Source organism: Gracilinanus agilis, chromosome 4, assembly GCF_016433145.1.
Source record: "Gracilinanus agilis isolate LMUSP501 chromosome 4, AgileGrace, whole genome shotgun sequence".
NCBI classification, from domain to species: Eukaryota; Metazoa; Chordata; class Mammalia; order Didelphimorphia; family Didelphidae; genus Gracilinanus; species Gracilinanus agilis.
In genome coordinates, this window is record NC_058133.1 from 421,924,983 (window position 1) to 421,949,971 (window position 24,989).

Below are 24,989 nucleotides of genomic sequence, written 5' to 3' on the forward strand. Positions count from 1 at the left end.
ATAATTAAACAATAATACTGTGTAGCCCAGCACTGTCATATTCCAGTAGCCTTCCTAGGTATATCTGCACAGCCAGATATGCTGAGCTGTGATCAGAGGATGGAGGACTGGAAGAAAGGGATCTTAGAGATTGTCTAGGCTATCTATCCCCTTCCTCTTTCAGGCAACCAAGAAGCATTATTTAAGCATTAATTATCACTCAGATACTGTGTTTAACAGTGATAATGCAAAGAAAGGCAAAGACTAGATCTCAGAGATAGCTATTTTATGGGAGAGGCAATATGCCAAAAAAAAATGTACATACATCATGTATCTAATGTAAATAGAAGATAATCTCAGAGGAAAGGACACCAGGAGGGCTGGGAGTAGGAGCAATGATCAAGGAAGACTTCCCACAGAAGGTAAGAGTTAGTTAAGTATTGAGAGAAGCCAGCAGGTAGAATTGAGGAGGAAGAGAATTCTAGGCATGGAAAGATTAGGAACTGGGAGATCAACCACCATGTGTGATACACACACACACACACACACACACACACACACACACACACACCCCAAGAAGGTCAAAGTCCACAAATGATAGAGTGTTTGGAGAAAAATAAAGTATAAGACTGGAAAGGTAAGAAGAGGCCAGGTTATGAAGGACTATAAAGGCTAAAGAGAGGATTTTATGCTGGTTATGGTGATTAACCTTTGTTCTCAATGAGGACCAAAATGGCGTCACCAGTGATGGATTTTGACTGGAACATACATCGGATTTAAGTGAGGCAGAGTTGCACACTATCATCAGCCTCATTATCCTTTGCAGGGTCATCCACCTCCAATGGCAAGACGAAAATCAACATGCCTGGTCATGGTTTGTTTGGGATGCAATAGATTACCTTGACTTCTTCAAATGTCTAACTGAGCTCTAAACACTTAATAGCATTTACTTACTTAACTTACTTAACACTTAACTGCTTCCACTTTGTGGCCATTGGAGCAAAATGTTCTCATCCACCTATTAGGTGGATGATTCCCTCTACACACACCCCTTCGTTTGGGGTAAGTCTTCACATGCCTGAGGTAGACACCCTGCTAACTGATAGTTTCGAAACCTGTTGGTTACCCTCAACTTGGTTTAACTCACCTTTCAAGATGGTTTACTGGGAGGCAACCTCTGTATGTGCTTTTTGGAGCCACAGGTGAGAGCTGGGTGGCAGGTGGACACCAAAAGAGGAAAGCAGCCCTGAAAAGTGTTGCAAGCCCTCTTACTATATGAACTTGTTTTCCCTGAACACCTCATATTTTTTGACCCTGGAAATAGAGAGACATTGGAACTAATTGTGTGGTAGAGTGAGGTAGACAGACGATCACTTTGACAGTTGAGTGGAATAGGGAGTGTTTAGGCAGGGAGACCAACTAGAGGGCATTGCAATAATCCAGGCATGGACTTCTCCCAGGACAGCAATCATGAGTGGGGAGTAAGGAGATTTGTATGGGAGACCTTGTGAAGGACTCAGCACAGATTGGAGATGCAAATAATAAAATGAATAATAAATGGAAAATTTAAATAAATTAAATATAATATTTTATATATATGTATATATAATAAAAATACTTCTGCATGGAACAGTGGCCTGGGCAATCTAGCCATCTGTATTCCACACAGAAGTTTATATACATATATAATAAAAATACAAATAAATATTACAAATCAAAATGATAATAAAAACTTACTAGATATAACCAAGGCTCCATGGCTGATGCTTTCTCCATTAGCACTCTCTACTCTGAGTTTATTTCCTTTAAATCATATGCCAAAATCAAGGTTTTCTTTTTGAGAATATGAGCCTAACTCATGCGAAGTGTCACTTTGTGATGCTCAGAGTTTTATTGGCTCTGGTTGTATGAAAAACTTAAATTTCTTTTTGCTCTTAGTACTTCGTCAGTTTCTGGGCTGTGCTCATCCCTGCTGATAACCTGCATTTTTTGTTCAGGATTGTGGCTTTTGCCTTGCCATTTCTCTCACAGTGATTTTTGTGGTTTGTGGTTTCTATATAGCTAGGAGTATGGGAAGATGTACCTTCACATTAGATTTTTTTTTTTTTTTTTAATTTTAAACCCTTAACTTCTGTGTATTGACTTATAGGTGGAAGAGTGGTAAGGGTGGGCAATGGGGGTCAAGTGACTTGCCCAGGGTCACACAGCTGGGAAGTGTCTGAGGTCAGATTTGAACCTAGGACCTCCTGTCTCTAGGCCTGGCTCTCAATCCACTGAGCTACCCAGCTGCCCCCCTTCACATTAGATTTTATGTGAGCTACTTGTTGCCTTTTGGCTAGATTGCCCAGACCACTGTTCCACACAAAAGTTTTGCTTTGGATTTTGCTTAATAACCTTTGAGGTACCTCTGGAAAAGAGTTGTTTTTTTCAAAGAGGTGTTTCTGTTCCCAACTAACTGATGCTCAGTGAGTTACCATCCACCTGCTATTTGAATATACTCAAAAGTAGCATTTGATTCGGCTGTTATCTTTATTATTCAAAATCTTCCCTCTGGAGACAGTGAAATGCAAGAAGATAGCTTAGTTTTCTGTGGGAGAACTTCCTTGCAAATCTTTTCCCACAGTCTCTTTTCTTTTGCTTTTTACAGACTCAACCTACTTTATTGTGTTGCTATCTTTGGTGACATAGTTTAGTATTTGTCTCCTTTAATAAGAAGGGATCAAGGCACCTTATTGCAGAAAAACCCTTTAAAGACAAAAGTACACTTCTTTCACCTGAATGTTGATCTGGGCTGAGTATGTGCTAGATAGGGAACTTGGTCCAATTCTGGTTTAGACATTTCTTAGGATACTTCTAGTGTTTAGGAATTAGGGCTTAATGAAAAGGGTCAGAAAAGATTTTTGGTCAAATCTTGCTTTCAAGACTGTATCATCTTTGAGAAAGCATTTAAAGTCTGACCATAGAGTAATTTTTATTTGCATTTATCTAATCAATAATGAATTCGAGCATTTTTTTACATAGCTACATTTAGCTTTGATTTATTAATCCATAAAACTATCCATATCTTTTGGCCATTTATCAATTGGGGAATGGCTCATTCTTATATATTTGACAAAGTTCTCTATATATTTTAGAAATAGAATTTTTATCTAAGAAACTATCTACAAAATTGTTTCCCCAACTTACTGCTTTCCTTATAATCTTGGCTACATTAGTTTTATAGTTTTATTTGCACAAAAACTTTTCCAGAGAAAGAACCAATAAATAGAAATAAGTAAGTCATAGTTTTATATATAAATATATCTTTTTGTCAAATGACCCCTTCACTGTGGGGGAGATGGAGTAAAGGAGAGAGTTAACTGGATATTTTACTGTAACAAACTAATTAAATAATTTTTTAAAAAGTCTCTAATCCTGTTTCCTCAACCGGAAAATGGAGATACAAGTAATGCTACCTGTAGTATTTACTTTGAGTTGTTGCTAAGATAAGATGAGATAAAGCAATTTCTTTTAATAAGCATTCACTAAGTGCCTTTGATGTGCAAGGCTGAAGATACAAAGTCAAAAACAAAACATTTTTGGCTGCTGAAGAACTTTCCTTTTACTGAAGGGAATTGTGTCATGGCCACCGATTAACAAATGCAAAGGAGATACAAAGTAATTTCTGGAGAGGAAAGAGGACACCATTGGGGGAAGGGGAAAATCAGAGATAGGCTCTTTAGAGCAGGCACCCTCGTTGAATTTTCAAAGGAGGGTGGTTATTCCCAGAAGGAAAAGGGAAAGCATTCAGGGATGTGGAGTGTTGAGGGGACAGACTTTGCAAAGTCCCCAGGATAGGAAATGGAATGGAACGTATGGGTCAGTTTAGTTTCAGCATAGAGTTGGTGAAGGGGAGTAAAGTGAAATTGTTCTAGAGTGATCTATTGGGAGCCAGACTGTGAAGGGCTTTGTATGCCAAGCTGAGGACTTTGAACTGTATCCTAGAAGACAGAATTTCTTTTCTTTTTTGTTTGTTTTTTTTTTCTCACTAATAAATACTCATTTTTCCTTCCATTAAAAAAAAAGAATTTAAAATCCTTAAGAATATTAATAGTCAAACAAAACAGAGCCCTAGAAATATTAATAGTCAAGTAAAACAGATCCTCACATCTCCTATAGAGTCAACATAATGCCACTTGGTCCCCAGGGACTGAAGGAAGCCTTCTAGTTAGCCACTTTCTGAGGAATGGGCCATCTGCTCTGGCTTGTGTAATGCAAATGAGCCTTGACTAAGCCTTTAATCTAGGTAACCTTCCTTTTGCTTTGGCTATCTTCTCTGAGGAATTCTTCTAGTATGACTCATTTGATGGGTGGGAAAAGAGAAAATAGGAAATGTGAAAGACTGATGGGTTTAGTTCTGCTAGGGAAGGGGGAAAAACACTAACATTTTATTTCATGCCCTATCAGTTCCCATGAAACTGCTAGCATTAAAATAATCCTCTGCAAAATTACAGACTTTGTACTTGCTTTAAAAGGAAAACTAGTAAAGGCTTAGCAACTGTATTGTTTGTGAATTGAGGCATTGAGAGACATTTTCCAGGTTAAAATATGTGCAGATAATAGTAAAGAAATAAATGAGCAGTACCTATCTGTAGTCTGGTCTCTGATTCTTAGAGCTGGCCTCTATCTCCAAATTAGAGAGTCCATTTGCCCACCACACCCCAAACAAACATTATCAGCTTTAAGAAGAGGTGGAATATCCCTGCCCTCTCTCTATAAAGATATTTTGCCCACAGAAGGTGGCTTGACTCATGCATCTAAGAGATGGGAAAAGGAGTAGACATTTTTTTAAAAAATTCTGTGTCTTCCCATTTCCTTTCTTTGTCTGGAGGTAGCTGGAAAGCACAGTGGTGGATAGAGCACTGGATTTGGTGTTAGGAAGACTTGAGTTCAAATTTAGCCTGGGACATTTTCTTGCCATGATATCATGGGTGAATCAGCTAAACCTCTGTTTACCTCAGTTTCCTCATTTACAAAATGAAGATAATAATAGCACCTACTATTTATTAGATTTGTGAGGAGAAAATGACATAATATTTGTAAGGTGCTTAAAATCACCATGTAAATACTCACGATTATTATTTTCTATTTTCTTCTAACACCTTCTTAAGCTCTCTATGACAAGCCCTTTGACCTTCCATGTTTCTCTACACCCAGTGTCTCCTTCATGTCAGGGCTGTCTTCTCCTTTATCTCTGTTCCAATTCCCAAAGCATGGGGCAGGGTTGAAAATTAATTCATTAAACTAATTAAATAAATATGTGAATGAAAGAGCTTTTTCATCTTTCTAGGCCTTGACCCAAAATAAATTAATACCAAGGACTGGCCTCTCTGAGGGACTGATTCCCAGTGCTTGGGGGAGGTTTTACCTATTAGCCTGAGGTTGGGGAGCTCCAGGAATGTGGGCTAGCCTTTGTTCCCTGGGTCCTCCTAGATTCTTTTAAACACATTACACATGCTTGGTCCCTGGGGTTGGAAGGGCTTTGAAGGGAATGGGGGTTCCTCTAACTCTCCCATCAAGGTCACCTTCGCAGAAGGTTTTACTTTTGACTTTTATCTGTCATCATTTCGGGTTGTTCTTTCTCCTCAACATTGCCAGGGTAACCCAAGATGTTAGGTATTCTGGAAAGCGTAGAGATCCCTACTTTTGAAATTTAGGGTTATAAGGCTTTATTCCTGGAGTACTCAGTATATTTCAGGCAATTAATAAAATATAAATTAGGTACCTACAAAGACAAAAACTAACTAGCCCTCAACTTCAAGGAGCTTACATATTGCACTGGGGAATGAGAGAGAGAAAACTACATGTAATGTGTATAAAAAGCAAACACAGAAGAGGCAGCTAGGTAGCACAATGGATAGAGGCTAGGTTTGGAGTTGGGAGGACTTGGAGCTGATTCAAATCAGATCTCAAGTACTTCCTAACTAGGTGCGAGCCTGGGCAAATCCCTTAACTCCCTTTGCCTAGCCCTTGTCCTACTGTCATAGAGTTTCTAGGACAGAAATGAAGAGTTAGCTGCTCCCCCTCTACCCCTCAATTACAAATTGGGTAATTTTGAGGTTGAGGAGTTGGGAAGATCAGGAAAGTTTCCATGTAGGAGCTGGTCCCTGAGCTGAGTTTTGAAAGATGCTGGGAATGCTAAGAACTGGAAGTGAAGAGGGTATCTGCAGAGTACCTCTCACCAGCGACATCCACAGCCAGTGCTAAAAACATGGAGATGGAAGACTGGACAGTCATGTGTGAAGAACAGCTAGAAAGCCAGTTTCACTGGACCAAAGAATACATGGAAGGGACAGAAAAATGTGTATTAAGACTATAAAGGGGGCAGGGGGCAGCTGGTTAGCTCAGTGGATTGAGAGCCAGGCCTAGAGACGGGAGGTCCTGGGTTCAAGTCTGGCCTCAGACATTTTCCAGCTGTGTGACCCTGGGCAAGTTGCTTGACCCCCATTGCCTAGCCCTTACCACTCTTCTGCCTTGGAGCCAATACATGGTATTGATTCCAAGACAGAAGGTAAAGGTTTAAAAAAAAAAAAAAGACTATAAAGGTAGGTTGAATGAAGGTTCTGAAGGGCTTTAAATGCCATGCAAAGGAGTTTGTATTTGAGCCTAGATATAATTAATGGTGAGCTATTGAAATTTACTGAAGTTCAGAGTGACATGTCAAACTGTCCTTTATTTAGGAGCTCAAGATTAGATCTAAAAGAGACTTCAGAAACTACCTAGTTTTGATTCATTCATTTTACACATGAAGTAACTAAGGTCTAGGGAAGTTAAGTAATTTGTTCAGGCACGCATTGGTAGTGAGCATCCTAGCTCAGGTGCTATCTGTATGACTCTGGGCAAGTTGATTAGAGTCCTTGAACTTCTGTTTCTTTATCTGTAAGGAGAAGAGTTGGACTAGATGATGGCCTCAGAAATTCCTTCCAGCTCTAAATCTTTATCCCAGGAATATCACTATGGCAGCTATATGGAAGATGGGTTGGAGAAGGGGAAAGACTATACAGAGAACCAGTTAAGAAGCCATTTCAAAAGGCAGGTGACTCAGATAGCCAGGCTATAGACTGGAGATCCTGGGTTCAAATGTGGCACTAGATACTTCCTAGCTGAGTGACTCTGGCCAAGTCACTTAACCCACATTGTTTCAGCCCTTTCTTTCTGCTCTTCTGCCTTAGAATTGATACTTAATCTAAGACAAAAAGTAAGGGTTTTAAAAAAAAGAAGCCATTAAAATTAGTGAGAAGAGGTGAAGTCCCTGAAGTAGGTGTGTATTTGTGGGTGTCTTTATTTTTTTTTAACTAGCCTACCAAAGGGTAGCTTTTAGGGGAGAATTTTGATTCTTTGAGATTACCTTCCTTGTACTTAATGGAACTTGGTGTGGGGGGATATTTTTCATCTGCCTCATGGTCTTTCTGTTCTTTTATTGTTGCTTATTTCTTTTTTAAGCTAAGTAATGGCTTTGGGTTTGAGGGGCAGCAATTATTAATGGACCCAGCAGGGGCCTTTACTGAGAGAGCCAGTTTGGCTAGGATTTGAGTAGTTGAGCCTTAGATTGCAGTCTGCCTCAGAATTGGGGGGGATGCAAGCAAAAGGGGTGGATGGGTGCCCTTCTCCATTCTTATCTGCAGAGTACCTGGTTTTTTCCCCTCATACATTGGAGGTAAATTAAAACCGAATTGGTTATTTCAAGGATTAAGTCACCAGCCATTATTTCTTTTTGAAGGAGGGCCCAAAATAGTTAATAACGAATCAGTCCTGTTTTTATGAACATATGGCATGAGCTTGTGGTATAGTGTGAGCCCACAGTATGAGGCCCGGGAGGAGTCTGCTCCTTTGGTCTGAAGAAAGAGTCAGCGTGGAGCGGGCCATATTGGGATTTACTTCTCTCTTTGCTCGGAAGCAGGTCTGGGTTTCTAAACATCCAGCCATTCTGGAGGATTTCCTGTCACTTTGCAGCTCTATAATTTACCATCATAAAAAAACCTCCTCCCGTTTTGTGCTATTGTCTGGTTTCTTTTTTTTCTCCCCCCCTCCCCTTTTTTAGAGTGGGAGGGAAGCCAGATGGAACACGCTGCAGTCTGAATGAACCCCGAACGACAGACTAACGTGGATGCTTGTTCTGTTTCTTCCTCAGCTCCAGAAGAAAAGGAGGTAATTAAAGGACAGTATTGGAAACTCATAGATGCTTACGGCTGCTTGGGCGAGCTCAGGTTAATATCTGGTAAGTGCCCGTTCAGGTTAAAAATGACGGGAGCCAGAATGCGCGATACTCCACAAATATCTGGGCAAATAGCACATTTTGTATCAGGTCTGAGAGACTGGTCGGGTCCTGCTGTTTTATTTTGCAGCTGTAATAGAACCTCTTCAGCATGTCTTTAGAAAACTCAACTCATTTTACTGCAATGGAAGGGGGCAAGGGGCCAGCGTCTAAAGCTGGATCCTGGTTATTCCTTTCATAGACCATTGGCAGCTAGCTAACAGCTTTAGGCTGGTGAGAGACGAGACTGGCATGATGGAGAACTTAACTTCCCTTCTGTTCTCCACCCGAATGAAAGCCAGGTCTGGGGAGCCCTGTCCGTTTTTGGCTTTTTTGGTCTTTTTGAGTGGCATCTGTAGGACGAGAAGATTGTGCCAAGGGGTTGCAGATGAAGGGCAGGCTCGATGGGCAGGACTGCTAAAAGAGTTGAACTTGGAGGGCAGAGGAGTTGAGATAGGGATGGTATAGGGATATATGTGGTAGGAGACGAATGCAGATGTACAGCTTTATAGAGCGAAGGTAAAGAAACCCAGTTTTGGAGCCTGGGGTTTATCATTTTATCTGATCCTAGAAGGTATAAAAATGTTGGGAAATAGCATCAGACAGACAGCAAAGACCTGGGTTCAAAGTCTGCCTTTGACATGTATAAGCTCTGTGGTCAGAAACAAGTCATTTAATATTTCTGAACCTTGGTTTCCTTATCTATAAAATGGGAATAATACCATAAATCATATGTTAGAGGGCTGCTTTGAAGCTCAAATGTAATATGTGTTCGTTGCTATACAACTGTCATCATTGTTATTGTTGTTGTTATAAACTAGTGTTTTAGGCATACTGCATCTTGAGAATAATCTAGTCATAGACTGTGTATCTCAAGATGTCAGTAGCTTCTTAGTAGAGATCAAACAGTTTGGTTCTGCAGTGCCTGCACCACACCGGATCCCAAAGTGGATCCCAAAGTGGATTACTGAATCTTTCAGTGTCTATTGTGCCACATGTTCACTCATTGCTCACTGGGCCAGCTCAGGAAATAGTCCTGTCTATCTGGAATCCACCCATTTTTCACCTATTATCTTTTCCTAACCTGCTGACAAAGAGAAGGGGCTACAGATTTCCTTTCATGTGATCAAGACCAGTGTTTAGGCTACTAATTTATTTCAGTGTCTCTCAGTTCCACTTCAGGAATTATGATTAAATAGAAATGGGAAATGCTAGAAACTGTTCCCCTACAAATTTAAGGATTTCTCCCCTTTTCCTGCCCCTCACACCCCAGAGATTTTGGGATACACAGGCCAGGTAGCAGATGTTTTAAAATGAATGCCTTTAAAGAAAAAACGCATAACTCAACCACTTTTCTTTGTCCTATATTTTTCACTACATTTCTGAAGGTTTTGATGATATGGCATGATTATTTATCTACTGTAAGTCTTTCCTCAGAGGCTGATCCAAGTTTTCTCTGTCTTGAAGCTTCCAGTTCTATCGCTCCACTCCCTTCTTCCTTAGCAGATGATTTTACCTCCTAGATAGTAGTCGATGCCACCAGACATGACCTTCCTCTCAATCCATTGCTCTTGTACCTCAAAATCACTTTGTTCTACATCTCCACTCCTCCATCACCCCTATGTCACAGGATTAGGTGGTCCTTCTTGCCAAGAATGCTACTATCATCTCTTGGAGGACCTTGTGATTTCTTATATTTGATCTTTTCCTCCTTATTGACTCCTTCCCTGCTGCCTATACATGTAGGTCTCCCTTATATAATCTATCTATCTATCTATCTATCTATCTATCTATCTATCTATCTATCTATCTATCTATCTATCTGTGTGTCTGTGTGTCTGTCTCTACCTTGTTACTCCCACAAATCATGTCTTAACTTGCTATTCCTGCAAGCTTTTACTCTACATCTCTCTCTCACAAGAGACATGGCATCTGGGAACTCCCACAAAGAGCAGTCTACCTACATTCATTGCCAATGCTTACTCTAAATCCCTTCGAAATTTATCTTCCAATCATACTTTCTTGAAACCTCTCTCTGAGGTCACCAATGACCTCTAACTTGACTTTTACCCTCAACCTATTTAATTTGACATGAGTACCGACCATTCCTTTCTTCTTGATATTCTTTTCCTTTCCCTTCCATGCCACTGTTCTCCCCTAGTTCACTTTCTATCTGACTGATATCTCCTCTCGTCTGATTAAGAGCTGTCTTCTCTTTCCCTGAATGTGCTGGCCCACTTCTCTCTCTACACTCATTCATTCAATGAATACATCCACTCCCATGGCTTTGGTGGTCTTCTCTGCATAGAAGACCTTCAGAACTAGCATCAATGCTGCATTCCTACCTGTCTGCTTGACATTGCTACCTGGTGTTCTACCATCACTTCCAACTCTATATGCCTCACTCTGAACTCACCAATTTCCCTTATTTCTTCTTAATTTTTACCATCTTATCAAGCTCAGAACCTCAGTCTTCTTTGACTCTTCCTTTCTCTCATTTCCCACATTCAATTAATTGCCAAATCCTGTTTTTTGTCTTTGATTTTACCCATCCTCTGACTTTACCCATCCTGTTCTTCTCTTATGCCACTATTTTACCTGCATTAGCTATCCTCTCCTCTCTTCTCCTCTTCTCTACCTTCCTTATCCCACCCCACCCCCAAAGGCAGAAGAGCAATAAGGGCTAGGCTATGGGGGTAAGTGACTTGCCCAGGGTCACACAGCTAGGAAGTATCTGAAGCTAGATTTGAATCCCTCTCTAGATCTGGCTCTCAATCCACTGAGCCACCTAGCTGTCCCCTCTGTCATCTCTCTTTCATCTGAAATATCAAAACAGGTTCTCAACCAGTGTTTCCTCCCCTATGTTACCCTCTTCCAATCCACCTTTTACATTCCTACTTACATAATCTTTTCTCATCATGTGAGGTTTCCTAATGACTGACAAATAGCAGATTAACTTCTTATTCTATTCCTCAACTTAGCTTTCCATCTTCCATTGCTTTGTCTTTGTTCATGTCTGGAATACACTCCTCTTCACCTCGACCGCTAGCCTCCTTTAAAGTACCTTCTGTGGGAAGCCATCTTGGATCCCCCTAATTATTAGTGTTTTCTTTCTCCAGAAATAATGACATATATACTCAAATGTTGAATCCACCAGGAGAATGTTTTTTTGCTTTTTTTAACCTCTTGTATCTGGTAATGCCTAACAGATAGTAGTTCCTTTATAAATGCTTATTGGATTGGATTCAAGACTTCAACAATCTGTCTCCAATTAACCTTTGCATCTTTATTTCACCATATTCCCTTTTTAGCACTTTATCTTTTAGTCAAGCTAGATAAATAATTCCTGCTCTCTCTTGCTTCCATGTAGGGCATCACTCAAGCATGAAATGCATCCTCACCACAGACACAAAAATTCCTTTTCTTTTTAAGGCCTATTTCACGTATCTCCCTACTGGGTTATACAAACCAATAAACATAAGCAAATACAAGATAATTTGAGGAAAGAGATGGCACAACCATCAGGAGGATCAGGAAAAGCTTCCTCTTAAAAAGTGAGTTTTGGGGGCTTTTTTAAACCCTTACCTTCCATCTTAGAATCAATACTTAGAACCAATACTGATTCCAAGACAGAAGAATGGAAAGGGCTGGCAATGAGGGGGATAAGTGACTTGCTCAGGATCACACAGCTAGTAGGTGTTTGAGGCCATATTTGAATCTAGGAACTCCTCTCTCTAGGTCTGGCTCTCAATCTATTGAGCCACCCAGTTGCCCCCAGAAAACTGAGGGGTTTTTTTGTTTGTTTGTTTTTAAACCCTCACCTTTTGTCTTAGAGTCAATACTGTGTATTGGCTCCAAGGCAGAAGAGTGTTAAGGGCTAGGCAATGGGGGTCAAGTGACTTGCCCAGGGTCACACAGCTGGGATGTGTCTGAGGCCAGATTTAAACCCAGGCCCCCCTGTCTCTAGGCCTGGCTCTCAATCAAACCACTGAGCTACCCAGCTACTGCCGAGAATTGAGTTTTAAAGAAAGTTAGTATTTTGGTCATTTAAAAAAAAATCTTATTTCCTGCTTTAGAATTGATACTAAGTTCTGATTGTGTCTACTACAGATTTATGTTGCATAACCTAGATTGGACCCTCATTGCTACTAGGCAAACTTTCTGTATCATGCTTATTAACTCTACTCTTCTTCCTACAAATCTTTTTTTTTTTAAATCCTTATGTCCTATCTTAGAATCAATACTAAATTTCAGTTCCAGGGCAGAAGTGTGGCAAGGACTAGGCAATTGGGTTTAAGTGACTTATCCAGAGTCACATAGCTAGGAAGTGTCTGAGGTCAGATCTGAACCCAAGATCTCTCATCTCCAGGACTGGTTCTTTATCCACTGAGTTGGCTAGCTGCCCCAAAAGCTAGTGTTTTTAACAAGGAGCAGATTAAATGGGAGTGGATTCCATGCTTGCAACAGCAGGGATGCACAAGAATGTGCAAAGAAATCCTAGAAACATCATATATGATCAATTGTAGGACAGTCTAGAGCAGGGGTCGGCAACATCTGGCTCTTTTGAGGGCCAGATATGGCTCTTTCTGTAGGAGCCATAAAGTCAATTTTTTTTCAGGCGCTGTTACAGGAGCGGCACTGTGAGCACTGTACAGCTCTCACGAAATTACATTTTAAAAAATGTGGTGTTCATGGCTCTCACGGCCAAAAAGGTTGCCGACCCCTATTCTAGAGAGAATGTAAAATGATGAGGAGTAGTGTGAAATAAATATGGAAAAAGAGGTTAGAACTAGATTGTACAGGGCTTTAAATGCCCAGCTCAAGACTTTTTATTTTATTTTTGAGGCAGTTGAGTTGTTGAAGATGCTTGAGCAAGGTGAGAGAAATGATCAGATTTGTGCTTTAGAAAGTTTGTTGTTTTTTTTTATTAAAAAATTGTGTTTTGTTTTGTTTTACCAACTACACTATAACAAATTTCCATACAAGTTTTCCTAAGTTATATGATCCAACTTATCTCCTTTCCCCCTTCCTGATGCTGGCAGGTGATTTGATCTGGGTTATACATGTGTTATCATGCAAACATTTCTACATTATTCATTTTTGTAAATGAATAATCTTATAAAAACAAAATTCCACAATATCAACCCAAATAAACTATTGAAAAATCATGTTTTCATCTGCATTCTGACTGCGGCAGTTCTTTCTCTGGAGGTGGATAGCATTCTTTGTCATAAGTCTCTCAGAATTGTCCTGGATCATTGTATTGCCAATCACAGTTGATCATTCCACAGTATTGCTGTTACTATGTACAATCTTTTCCTGATTCTGCTTATTTCAGTCTGTATTGGTTCATGTAGGTCTTTCCAGCTCTTGGAAAGTTTGTTTTGGCAGCTTTATGGAAGGTGGATTGGCTGGAGAGCATCTAGAAGAAGGTTACAGAAGCATAAGAGCCAAAATTAGGATATTGTCAGTGGAGGGAAGGCTGTGAACGTGACAGAGACTTGATGGTGAGATCATTAAGACTCGGTCCCTGGTTGTGTGTGGAGAGATGAGGGACAGCAAAGAGTTAAGGATGGAGAACAATTGTGGATGGCTTTCTGGATTGAGAGCCAGTCATAGAGATGGAAAGTCTTGGGTTCAAATTTGGTTTCAGACCTTTCCTAGCTGTGTGACCCTGGACAAGGCACTTAACCCCCATTGCCCAGACCTTACTGGTCTTCTGCCTTAGAACCAATGCACAGTATTGATTCTAAAATAGAAGGAAAGGGTTAAAAAAAAAAAGTTAAGGACAACTCTGAAGTTGTAAATCTTGGTGTCTATGGTGCACCCAACAGGGCAAGGAATGTATTTTTGCTTTATTGTTTATTGTTGTGGTTGATTAGCACAGTACCTGGCACATAAAAGTTTAAATGTTTATTGTTTGGCTGTCTCCCTGAATTGACTTTTACTATGGATTTGTTGAATTTTAATGATTACTGATTGTTTCTGGGTAGAGGTATGCCTCTCCTATCTACATTTTTAAGGCCCAAATTCTCCAGGTTGGCAGAAATGGAAAAGGGGTTTTCTGCTGGAGAGGCTACCATTTCTGTGCCTCCCCTCAAGGATAAAATTATTTTTTGGTCCTGAAGGAAGTAATTATTGAGAAGAGAGTAGGAGAGAGACTCCAGGATTGACAAGGGGTTGGGGAAAGGAAATTTTTATACTGTACATTTGGGGCCCTACTGGTGGCCCCCATCTTTGGTGATGGTCCACTCTGCTGAGTGTGCAGAGGGCTTCTGGGAGGATTATTATTAGCTCCAGAGAGGTTTGGAAGGCCATAATCAAAAGGCCTTCTGGGCTGAGTATCTTGGTACAAGGGCAGACAGAAGCATGTGTTCCTTGACCTGCCTGACCCCTCTGCTTGAATTCTTTATTTCATTAAAAAAAAAAATTCTTACTCTCTATCCTAGTAACAACTCTAAGAGAAATGGAGTTAAGTAACTAGTGCAGGATCACATAGCTACGAAGTGTTTGATGCCAGATTTGAACCCAGTCCTCTAGACACTAGATCTGGTACTCTATCCACTATGCCACCTTGCTGCCCCTTGCTTGAAATACTTTAAAAGCTTCTAGAAAACCAATTAGACTGGACTTTGTGATCTGAGAACTATGTCCTATGAAGGTTCATTAAAAGTGAGAGTCAGAACATAGAAGAGTATACCTATTAGATTTATGGGAAAGGAAGGAATTTAAAATCAAGAAAGAGATAGAGAACATTATAAAATATAAAATGCATTCTTTTGATTACATCAAATCAAAAAGGTTTTGTACAAACAAAACCAATGTAACCAAAATTAGAAGGAAAGCAACAAACTGGGGAAAAATATAACAAAATTTTCTGACAAAGGTTTAATTTCCCAAATATATAAGGAACTAAGTAAAATTTACAAAAAATCAAGTCATTCCCCAATTAACAAATGGTCAAGGGATATGAATAGACAATTCTCAGATGAAGAAATCAAAATGATAAATAATCACATGAAAAAGTGTTTTAAATCCTTCCTGATTAGAGAAATGCAAATTAAAACAACTCTGAGGTACCACCTTATACCTAGCAGATTGGCCAATATGACAGCAAAGAAAAGTGATGAATGTTGGAGGGAATCTGGCAAAATTGGGACACATACACTGCTGGTGGAGTTGTGAATTAATCCAATTATTCTGGAGGGCAATTTGGAATTATGCCCAAAGGGCTTTAAAAGACTGCCTGCCCTTTGATCCTGTGATACCACTGCTAGGTTTGTACCCCAAAGAGATAATAAGGAAAAAGATTTGTACAAAAATATTTATAACCATGTTCTTTGTGGTGGCAAAAAATTGAAAAAATGAGGGGGTATCTCTCAATTGGGGAATGGCTGAATAAATTGTGGTGTCTGATAGCAATGGAATATTATTGTGCTGAAAGGAATGATGAACTGGAGGAATTCCATGTGAACTGGAAAGACCTCCAGGGATTGATGCAGAGCAAAAAGAGCAGAAATAGGAAAACATTATATACAGAGACTGATAAACTGTGGTACAGTTGAATGTAACAGACTTTTCTACCAGTAGCAATGCAATGATCCAGGAAAATCCAAAGGAACTTATGAGAAAAACGCTATCCACACCCAGAAAAAGAACTGTGGGAGCAGAAACGCAGAAGGAAAAGTGGAATTGCTTGTCAGCTCTAGGAGGGAGGAGGGAAGAGGGAATGGAAAAAGCATGAATCGTGTAACCTTGGGCAAACACCCAAAATAAATAAATAATTGTTTAAAAAAAATAGTAAAAGAGTCAGTCTAGGCCTATATCCCATAGAAATTGATAAGAGAAAAAGTTTCTAAAGTTACAAAAATATTTATAGCAGAAAGCTGATGGACTAATTTTCAGAATAAAATATACATTTTGGGACATGGTCAATGTTTGGTCAGAATTTATATTGCCTTACTGTTTGTTTTTATTTTTATTTTATTTTTTGTTTGTTTTGTTTTTATTTTTATCTTTCCAATGGTAGGAGGAATATACGGGAGAAAATAAATGCTTAGGAATTAATCCCAGGTGGTTAAAGCTTTACCATAATTTGGGCGATTGACTTTTCCTTTCTAAGTATTTTCCCATGTGTAAATTAGAATATTTATCTTACTGATCTGAAAGTTTGCTTTCAAGTGAAAACAATGAAAGGTATAAATAGCCATCTAGACACAGGATAATATTGATAAAATAAATTTATATAATTACTCTTTCACCAAATCACCAATCTCAATGTTTTGCACTAATGGCAGGGCAGAGCAGTAAATGGTATGAACAATTGTGACCTGCCAGTAATGTTAGCCAAAAGAAAGATGTTTCCCAAAATGTTTAGAGGTTTCAGGGAAAGAGATTGGCCAGAGACGGCAGAGAAGTCTTAAAAATATGTTAGGTTGGGAAGAGTGGGAGGAGAATAAAAAAGCCATTTCAAAAGAACTCTGGTTAAGGTAGAAAGACACTGAAAAGCTCAGATAGTTAACTAATACATGGATGATTTAAGGTTCAAATATTTTAGGGCAGACCCTGGGGGGGAAGTCACCTTAAAATGAAAATCTTGACTCTGATCTGTTTACTTTTAAAATCTGTAGAAGTAGGGCTATCTAAAGCATCTTGAGATGAATGACCTCTATAAATTTTGGGTGCTAAGTGGTAATTCCATAATAATTCTACATTAGGAAAGGGATTAGGGCACTAGTAAGAATACCCTGTCTTTTGTTAAAACCTTGTAGCTAAACTGTCATCCAAGCAGATGTAGCCCTTGGACATACTGAAGCAATTTGGAAAAGAACCTAAATGGTCATCACCACTGATAGAAGGCTGTGTGACCACTGGTAGTAGGTAGGAGGGTAGAGCTATGCCAAACACACTTACAGCATTGTTCTTGAATAAACAAAGCATGTGTTGTGCTTGCTGGCATTACCAACCCCCATTCCAGTAGTGGAAATAATAAGTGATCTTTGAGAGGTCAGTTTAGCTCCCAGAGAGACCATTTCTTTCTGTTTAAAAAATAATTTTATTTATATCTTTTATTTTCACATCACCTACATATCCTAATGTAGCTACCCCTTACAACAACAACAAAAAGAAGGGGGGGGGGGGGAGACCAGTTAAGCAAAGCTAATCCACACATTGAAAAAGTCTGACGTATGCAGGACTCTACAACCAAGTCCCCACCATCTTTGTAAAGAAGGTAGGAAGATGCCTTCTCATAGCTCTTCTTCAAGTCCAAGCTTGAGTATTAATTTCACGGCATTCATTTCTGTTTTTTTTTTGTTGTTGTTCTTTCTATACACATTGTCATTGTTATTGTGTACATTGTTTTCTTAGTTCTGCTTACTTATCTATAAAGTGTGTCTTTATACATTCTTAAGATTTCCCTTGCTTCTCTGTAATAATCACATCCATCATTTCTTATAGGGAAATAATATTCCACTACATTTGTGTACCTGTTTGTTTAGTCACTGCAGACAGATCATTTTCAAAGGAGCTCTGGGGAGATTTGGTAGAAGCCACTTGGTAGAGCAGTAGTTAGAGCCCTGGGAGTCGAAGACCTGAATTCAAATTTGACCTCAAACACTTTCTAGCTATGTGATCCTGGAGAAGTCAACCTCTGTCTTAGTTATTATCCATGGAAATAATAATATTATCCTATTATTGATAACAATATTATTCATGGGAATAATATTAGTTCTACCTTCCCAGGACTGTAATGAGGTCCATATGAAGCCTTTAATGAATGAATGCTTTTTCTCTTTTCTTCCTCCCTGTTTTTGACCACAGACCCTAAACAAAAGAATCTATTCTAGAGAATAAGTTTGTCTTTCTTTGGGTGAAGAGAGTTTCTCCTATAGAGCTGAAGTTCTTAAATTCACATACAAGATCAGAAGGGGAAGAAAGTGGCTGTTTTTGTTGCTCAGGCTTTTCAGTCATGTCTAACTCTGTGACTCCATTTGCTGTTTTCATAGCAAAGATACTGGAGTAGTTTTCCATTTTGTTCTATGCTGATTTTTACAGATGAGGAAACTGAGGCAAACTTGGTACACCACCTAACTGCTCAGTGGCCATCTGGAAATGGCCAATAGTTTTTGCCCAGGACTATGTAAATATAAATCTTTTTGTCTGCTTGTCTAGATGTACCCTCATCACTATCCAAATGCTTATATTTTGAGCTCTACTTGCAGACCACACCTAACCAAGATTGGGAGCTGGGTCCTACCCTAAGAAGAATGTGTATTAAAACAAAGGGTCAGCTCAATTATTGAGGCCTTTCCTTGTTACCAAGGTCTGCATTTCTTCTTTGCCCTGCCCTTTCGATTCATGTACTATTTTCCAAGACTTTGGCACCTCCTTCTACCTTGGCTATGCCACTATTTGGTTCAGTCTGGGTCTTGTCTGGCTTCCTTGCTTCTGACCCTTTACTGTCTCTGATACTTTCTGGGTCTAGTGGATAGAATGCTTGACTTATTATCATTTCACCACTGACCTGAAAATGCCAGATTTTTTTCTACTCTTGGCTGTTCCATTATCTTGCAGTCCTCTGGTTATGCAGCAACCACCAGGTTCTGGATGCTTCTCCTGTCTGGACCACTGCCAGGAAATGTGTTAAATATACAAGTGGAGAGGAGGGGGGGGTGAGGTTCCTCCGCACTAAAGCTATTTAAGGAGTGGTTCTAGTCATTCAGTATATGACTCGAATAGATTTTAACTTGTAAACACCCACCTTTGGTGGTTACATTTGAAGGCAGCAATATGAAAAAAAGATAAGTATACAGCTGGTGGAATTAAAATTCCTGATTTAGGATCTTGACTTAGCTACTTTATTAAGTTTCTGGTAGTCTTGGGGAAGTTGCTTCTCCTTGAGCCTCAGTTTCCTTACCTGTCAAAGGAGAAAGTTGAATAGACGATCACTAAAGTTCCTTGGTGGAATCAAAATACCTGATTTAGAATTTTGACCTTGCTGCCTACTAAGTCTGGTGGCCTTGGGGAAGTTGGGCTTCCTCCCCAATCCTCAGTTTCCTTACCTGTCAAAGGAGAAGGTTGAATAGATGATCACTTAAAATTCCTTGGTGGAATCAAAATACCTGAGTTAGGATTTTGACTTTGCTGCCTATTAAGTCTGGTGGCCTTGGAGAAATTGGACTTCCTCCCTAAGCCTCAGTTTCCCTACCCATCAAAGGAGAGAGTTGAACACATTATCACCAAAGACCCTTGAAACTCTAAGAATAATGGCCCTAATGAATAATGAAAGGCAGCTAAACAGTGCATTGAGCAGCACTGGTCCTGTAGTCAGGAAAACCTGAATTCAAATCTAGCCTCAGACACTAGCTGTATCTTCCTCTTATTGCTAAGTGCTCCTGTATACCTCCCACACCAAGTCTCTTGAGATGCCATTTCCTGAGCTTGGATTGCTCGGTAATAGGCTTCGTCCAATTGTGCCACTTGCCCTTGTTTGCCTCAGTTTCCTTATGTAAAATGATTTGGAAAAGGAAATGGCAAACCTCTCCAATGTCTTTACCAATAAACCCCCCAAAGAGGGTCTTGAAATGTTAGACATGATCGAAAATGACAACTACAAAATAATGAGCTCCCCTGTGGAACTCAGGGTCATTGGGGAACACAGTCTAGGTTTCTTAATACCAGAAGAGTATTAGATCACAAGAGCTGGAAGAGACCATGGCAATTTTCTACTTAATGCTCTTATTTTCCAGAAGAGGAAACCAGGTCCTAGTGACTTACTTAAAGTCATCACAGTTAATGCTCTTTAATCTGTTGCCCTTCTCTTAGGAAGGAGACCTGCTCTTCCTATCATCTCAACTTGTCTTCAACATTCTAGAACAATTAAGGATTGCATGCCTGCTGTTTATCTAAAACAATTTCCCCCAGAAAATCTACCCTTCTTACCTCTACTGAGATAGCGCCCATGAATCAATCAGAATTTATAGAAATTTCTCCCTAAGCTACGATTATTAAAAGATTTTGTTTCCTAATAATTATTCATGTTTTAATTTAAGGAGGCCACTATATGTATTCTATAATGAAGTCTGTCCCACTTGTTCTGTAATAGTGGTAATCTCTTGTGGGCAGCTGGGAAGCTGAGTTTGATTGGGAGTCAGGCTTAGAGACAAGAGATCCTGGATTCAATCTGGTTTCAGACACTTTCTAGCTGTGCAAGTCACTTAACCTTCATTGCCTAGCCCTTACCACTCTTCTGCCTTGGAACCAATAGTATTGCTTCTAAAATGGAATGTAAGCATAAAAAAAAAAAAAAAAAGGTTAGTGCTAAGCTCTCATTTTGGGCTCATTTAAAATTCCTATTTCCATCAGCCTCTTAGACTGAGTTTTCTTTTACTTCCTGAGACTGCTGCCACCCCATTTGACAATTTCGAGAGTGAAGATCCTTAAAGCATCTCTAAGAGTATTTTTTTCAGAATACACTTTTAAATTTATTCTTCTTTTTTCATATAATTTCTTTTATTTTGCAGAATTTCTTTTTTCTTTTTTTTATTGATTAATTAAGAATTTTGTGTTTACATGATTCATGTTCTTTCTCTCCCCTCCTCTAGCCAATGTGCAATTCCACTGGGAATTAAATGTGTCATTGATCAGGACCTATTTCCATATTATTGATATTTGTACTTGGGTGATCGTTTAGAGTCTACATCCTCAATCATATCCCTATCGACCCATGTGCTCAAGCAGTTGTTTTTCTTCTGTGTTTCTGCTCCCACAGTTCTTTCTCTGGATGTGAATAGCATTCTTTCTCCTAAGTCCCTCAGAAATGTCTTGGATTATTGCATTGCTGCTAGTAGAGAAGTCCATTACATTTGATTGTGCCACAGTGTGTCCGTCTCTGTGTTCTCCTGGTTCTGCTCCTTTCGCTCTGCATCAGTTCCTGGAGGTTGTTCCATGGAATTCCTCCAGTTCATTATTCCTTTCAGTACAATAGTATTCCATCACCAACAGATAACCACAATTTGTTCAGCCATTCCCCAATTGAATGGCATCCCCTCATTTTCCAATTTTTTGCCACCACAAAGAGCTCAGCTATAAATATTTTTGTATAAGTCTTTTTCCTTATTAACTCTTTGGGGTATAAAACCAGCAGTGTTATGGCTGGATCAAAGGGCAAAAAAGTCTTTGTCCTGAGGGAGATTTATTTCCTATTTATCCTGTGTATAATCTCCTTTATTTATATTTGCATGTTATCTCTCCCTTGAGGGCTTGTTGTTTAGTTGTTTTTCAGTTGTGTTCTTTTTTTGGCAAAAATACTGGAGGGGTTTGTCATATCCTTCTCTGGCTCATTTTATAGATGAGGAAAGTGAGGCAAACAAGTAAAGTGACATACCCAAGGTCACACAGTTAATACATGCCTGAGGCCAGCTGAACTCAGGTAGATGTCTTCCTAACTATAAGCCTGGCACCCTACCCACTGTGTCACCTAGCTGCCTGGAGAGCAGGGACTGTTTTTTGCCTCTCTATCTCTAGTACTTAGCACAGTATCTGGCACATAGTAAGTGCTTACTAAAGGTGTACTGACTGGTTGATAATTTTGAAATTCATGTCTGCTTATGCTATGTGGGAGTTGTGAGGGATTCTGCCTGCTTCATTTAGGACATGGGAGAAAGTTTTTGAATTGAATTTAGAGTCCAGTAAAGAATGATCAGTTCAAGATGTCAGCAAAAATCTAAATTCTGTTCTAGATTTTCAGGATTTTCTCAAAATTTTAAGAATATAATCCCCTAAAGCCCTGCCCAGGGAATTCCTGGGGCCAGTTAGAGCCGTATGGGACCTCAGGGACCATTAGAAACAACCTTCCTGATGCCCAAAGAAATTAAATGAGTTGCTCAAGGTCATAGGTACTAATATTGGAGGCAGGATCTGAACTGAATTTCTTGGGTCTAGAATTTTAATGTCTCATTTATGAGAAATAGCACTCTGAAATGAAAGTAACATTAATTTTTTATGACTCAATAAACATTATATTATCCTAGAATTATTATTATTATTTATTGTTGTTAGTCTGGTCTTGAGATTTTTGACTATTCAGTTCTTTTTTTTTTTCCCCAGGTTTCTTTACCTTCTGCATTAGAATCAACACTAAGAATCAGTTCTAAGAGAGAAAAGTAGTAAGAGCTAGGCAATTGGAGTTAAATGACTTGCCCAAAGTCACACAGCTGGGAAGTGTCTAAATCCAAATTTCAATCCAGGTCCTCTTATCGCCAGGTCTGGATCTCTATCCACGGAGCCACCTAGTTGTCCCCACTATTCAGTTCCATTTATTAGGTATGCTGTATTAGCTCTATGACCTTGGAGAAGTCCCTTAAAACTCCCAACCTCTCCACCTCATACTTTTCTCATATGTAAAGTAAAATCACTAATTGTAGCAAAACCTCACAGGGTTGCTTTAAGGAAATTACTTTTTAAAGCAATATATAAATACAAGCTATTGTTATAACTTATTTCTGGCATACATTTAAATGCTTACCTCTTCTATTTTGTTACTAAATCCCAGTTTACCTTCCCAATTTTGTTTTTGTCCAGTCATTTTAGTCCTGTTTGACTGTGACCCAAGGAGGTTTTCTGGGCAAAGATACTGGAGTGGTTTGCCATTTCCTTCTCTAGTTCATTTCACAAATGGGGAAACTGAGGTAAACAGGGTTAAGTGACTTGCCCAGGGTCACACAGCTGGTTAGTGTTTTAAGGCCATTTTTAAATTCAGAAGGGTCCCCCAGATCTTGTGCTCTGTCTACTGTGCTACATAGCTAACCAACTTCCCAACTTGATTTTCCATTATTTTCTAGCAGGACTCTTCAGCTTTAGCCAAATCAATCTTCTTATCTTAGTCTAGAAAACATATCATTCTCACTTTCTGCTCTACATTCTGGCTCATACTATCCCTTTGTCTGGATAATTCTTCTTCTTTGCTTATTCAAATCCAACACATTCTTCCGGATCCAACTCATGGGCCTCTTCGGGGAGCCCACTTAGATGACGCTAGCCCAAGGAGTGATGGCTTCCTTTTCTGAACTCCTCTCGTCCATATTGCTCACTTTGGCTTTTGATCATATTGCCTTATAGAGCCAATTCACTATTTATTGTAGATAAAAATTTCTTTTTTCTCATGGTCAGGGTAAGAATTTTTTTTTTTGCCTACTACACATATTTGTTATAAGAATTTATATATATTTTCTGTGTAATATTGTTCTTCTTTCTTCTGTCTTAGTTCAAATATCCTCATGTATCTCTGTTTTTCTCATGTTTGCTATCTCTTATGGTGAAGAAACATCCTGTTACATTCCTATGCCATATTTTTTCAGCTGTTCCCCAATCAACAGCACCCAGTTTTTGTTTTTGTCTTTTTGTGTGTGTGTATTATTAAATGCTTATCGGTCTTTCTCCCCAACTCTTTTTTTGCTTCCTTATCACTAGAAATATCCTTATCACCAACTCGAAAAATAGGTGCCCTCCTTTGTAACAAATAAAGGCACACCCACTTTATTTATAACATGTTTTTGAAGAGCCGACTCTACCGAGCACCCAAAGACAAAAATGAAACCATCCCAGTTTTCTAGTTAATGTTCTGTTGGGGCTATAAAACATGGTCTATCTACTTCTAAAGAGATGAGGGGAAATGATGTCACAGTTGCCACAGTAAAAGAATGGCCATATTTTTATGGCTATAATGTCCATATTTATCAAATCTTCCCTGCTTCCATGGGAGCAGTAATAGATAATCCTTCCTTTTCTGATTAACTTTCTAGGTGCCACACAGCTAAGTTTCCTGGTCTTGGTGACAGGCTGTACATCAGTGGGAAGAATTCTGGATGCTGAGATCTTTAAAATCACTACAGTAGACTTCTGTCCACTCCAGGATGATGTCAAGGAAGAAGACCGTCTCACTGCCCTGAAAAAAATTCTGAACTCTGGAATGTTCTATTTCTCCTGGCCAAATGCCGGGTCCAACTTCGACCTGACTGTCCGAGCCCAAAAACAGGGTGATGACAATTATGAGTTAGGAAATTCCTTCTTCTGGTTAGTACTTTGTATTATATTTCAACTTTAATCTTTTGCAAATAGCACACGTGGCAGCTCTTTTGGAAGCCAGATTTGGGGTTTTTGCTTTGGAAATACCTATTTTATGGAGGAATGTTAAATCCAGATCTATTTTCCTCCCACTACTCAGCATACTCAAAAAATTCAATAAAGATTTATATGTGTTGTCTATGCACAAAATACTGTTTTAGGGATTGGGAAAGAATCAAAGATAAATAAGATGTGTCCTCTGTCCTTTCATCCATTAGCTCAGTTGATTGAAAATTGATCTTCATTTTTACTTATATTTGACTTAAAAAAAAAACCTTCCCTTCTATTTTAGAATCAATATTAAATATTGGTTACGAGTCAGAAGATTGGTAAAGGCTAGACATTTGGGGTAAAGTGACTTTTCCAGCATCTTATAGCCAGATTTGAACCCAGGACCTCTTATCTCTGGGCCTATTTGATTTTTCTAAATAGAAATTGACTTTTGCTATATAGCCCTTTGAAGAGGGCCCTGTGCCCACTTATTGGTAGGTAGCTCATTTGGTTTTAACTAATGCCTTTTTTCTCATATTCTTTTGTAAAGCTGTCACATTTTAAATAGTGATGATGAAAGATTTTAGCTTAGTTTTCCTCT

General features: G+C 39.2%; 1 protein-coding gene across 1 annotated transcript in view; it reads left to right on the forward strand.

Moving 5' to 3' along the window:
* Positions 1-24,989, forward strand: part of SYNJ2 (synaptojanin 2) — a 156,236-nt gene that overhangs the window by 25,371 nt on the left and 105,876 nt on the right. The window contains exons 2-3 of the mRNA XM_044675472.1: positions 8,150-8,236; positions 24,076-24,346. Of these exons, the coding sequence (XP_044531407.1) occupies positions 8,150-8,236; positions 24,076-24,346 (358 nt within the window). The remainder of the gene's footprint in view (positions 1-8,149; positions 8,237-24,075; positions 24,347-24,989) is intronic.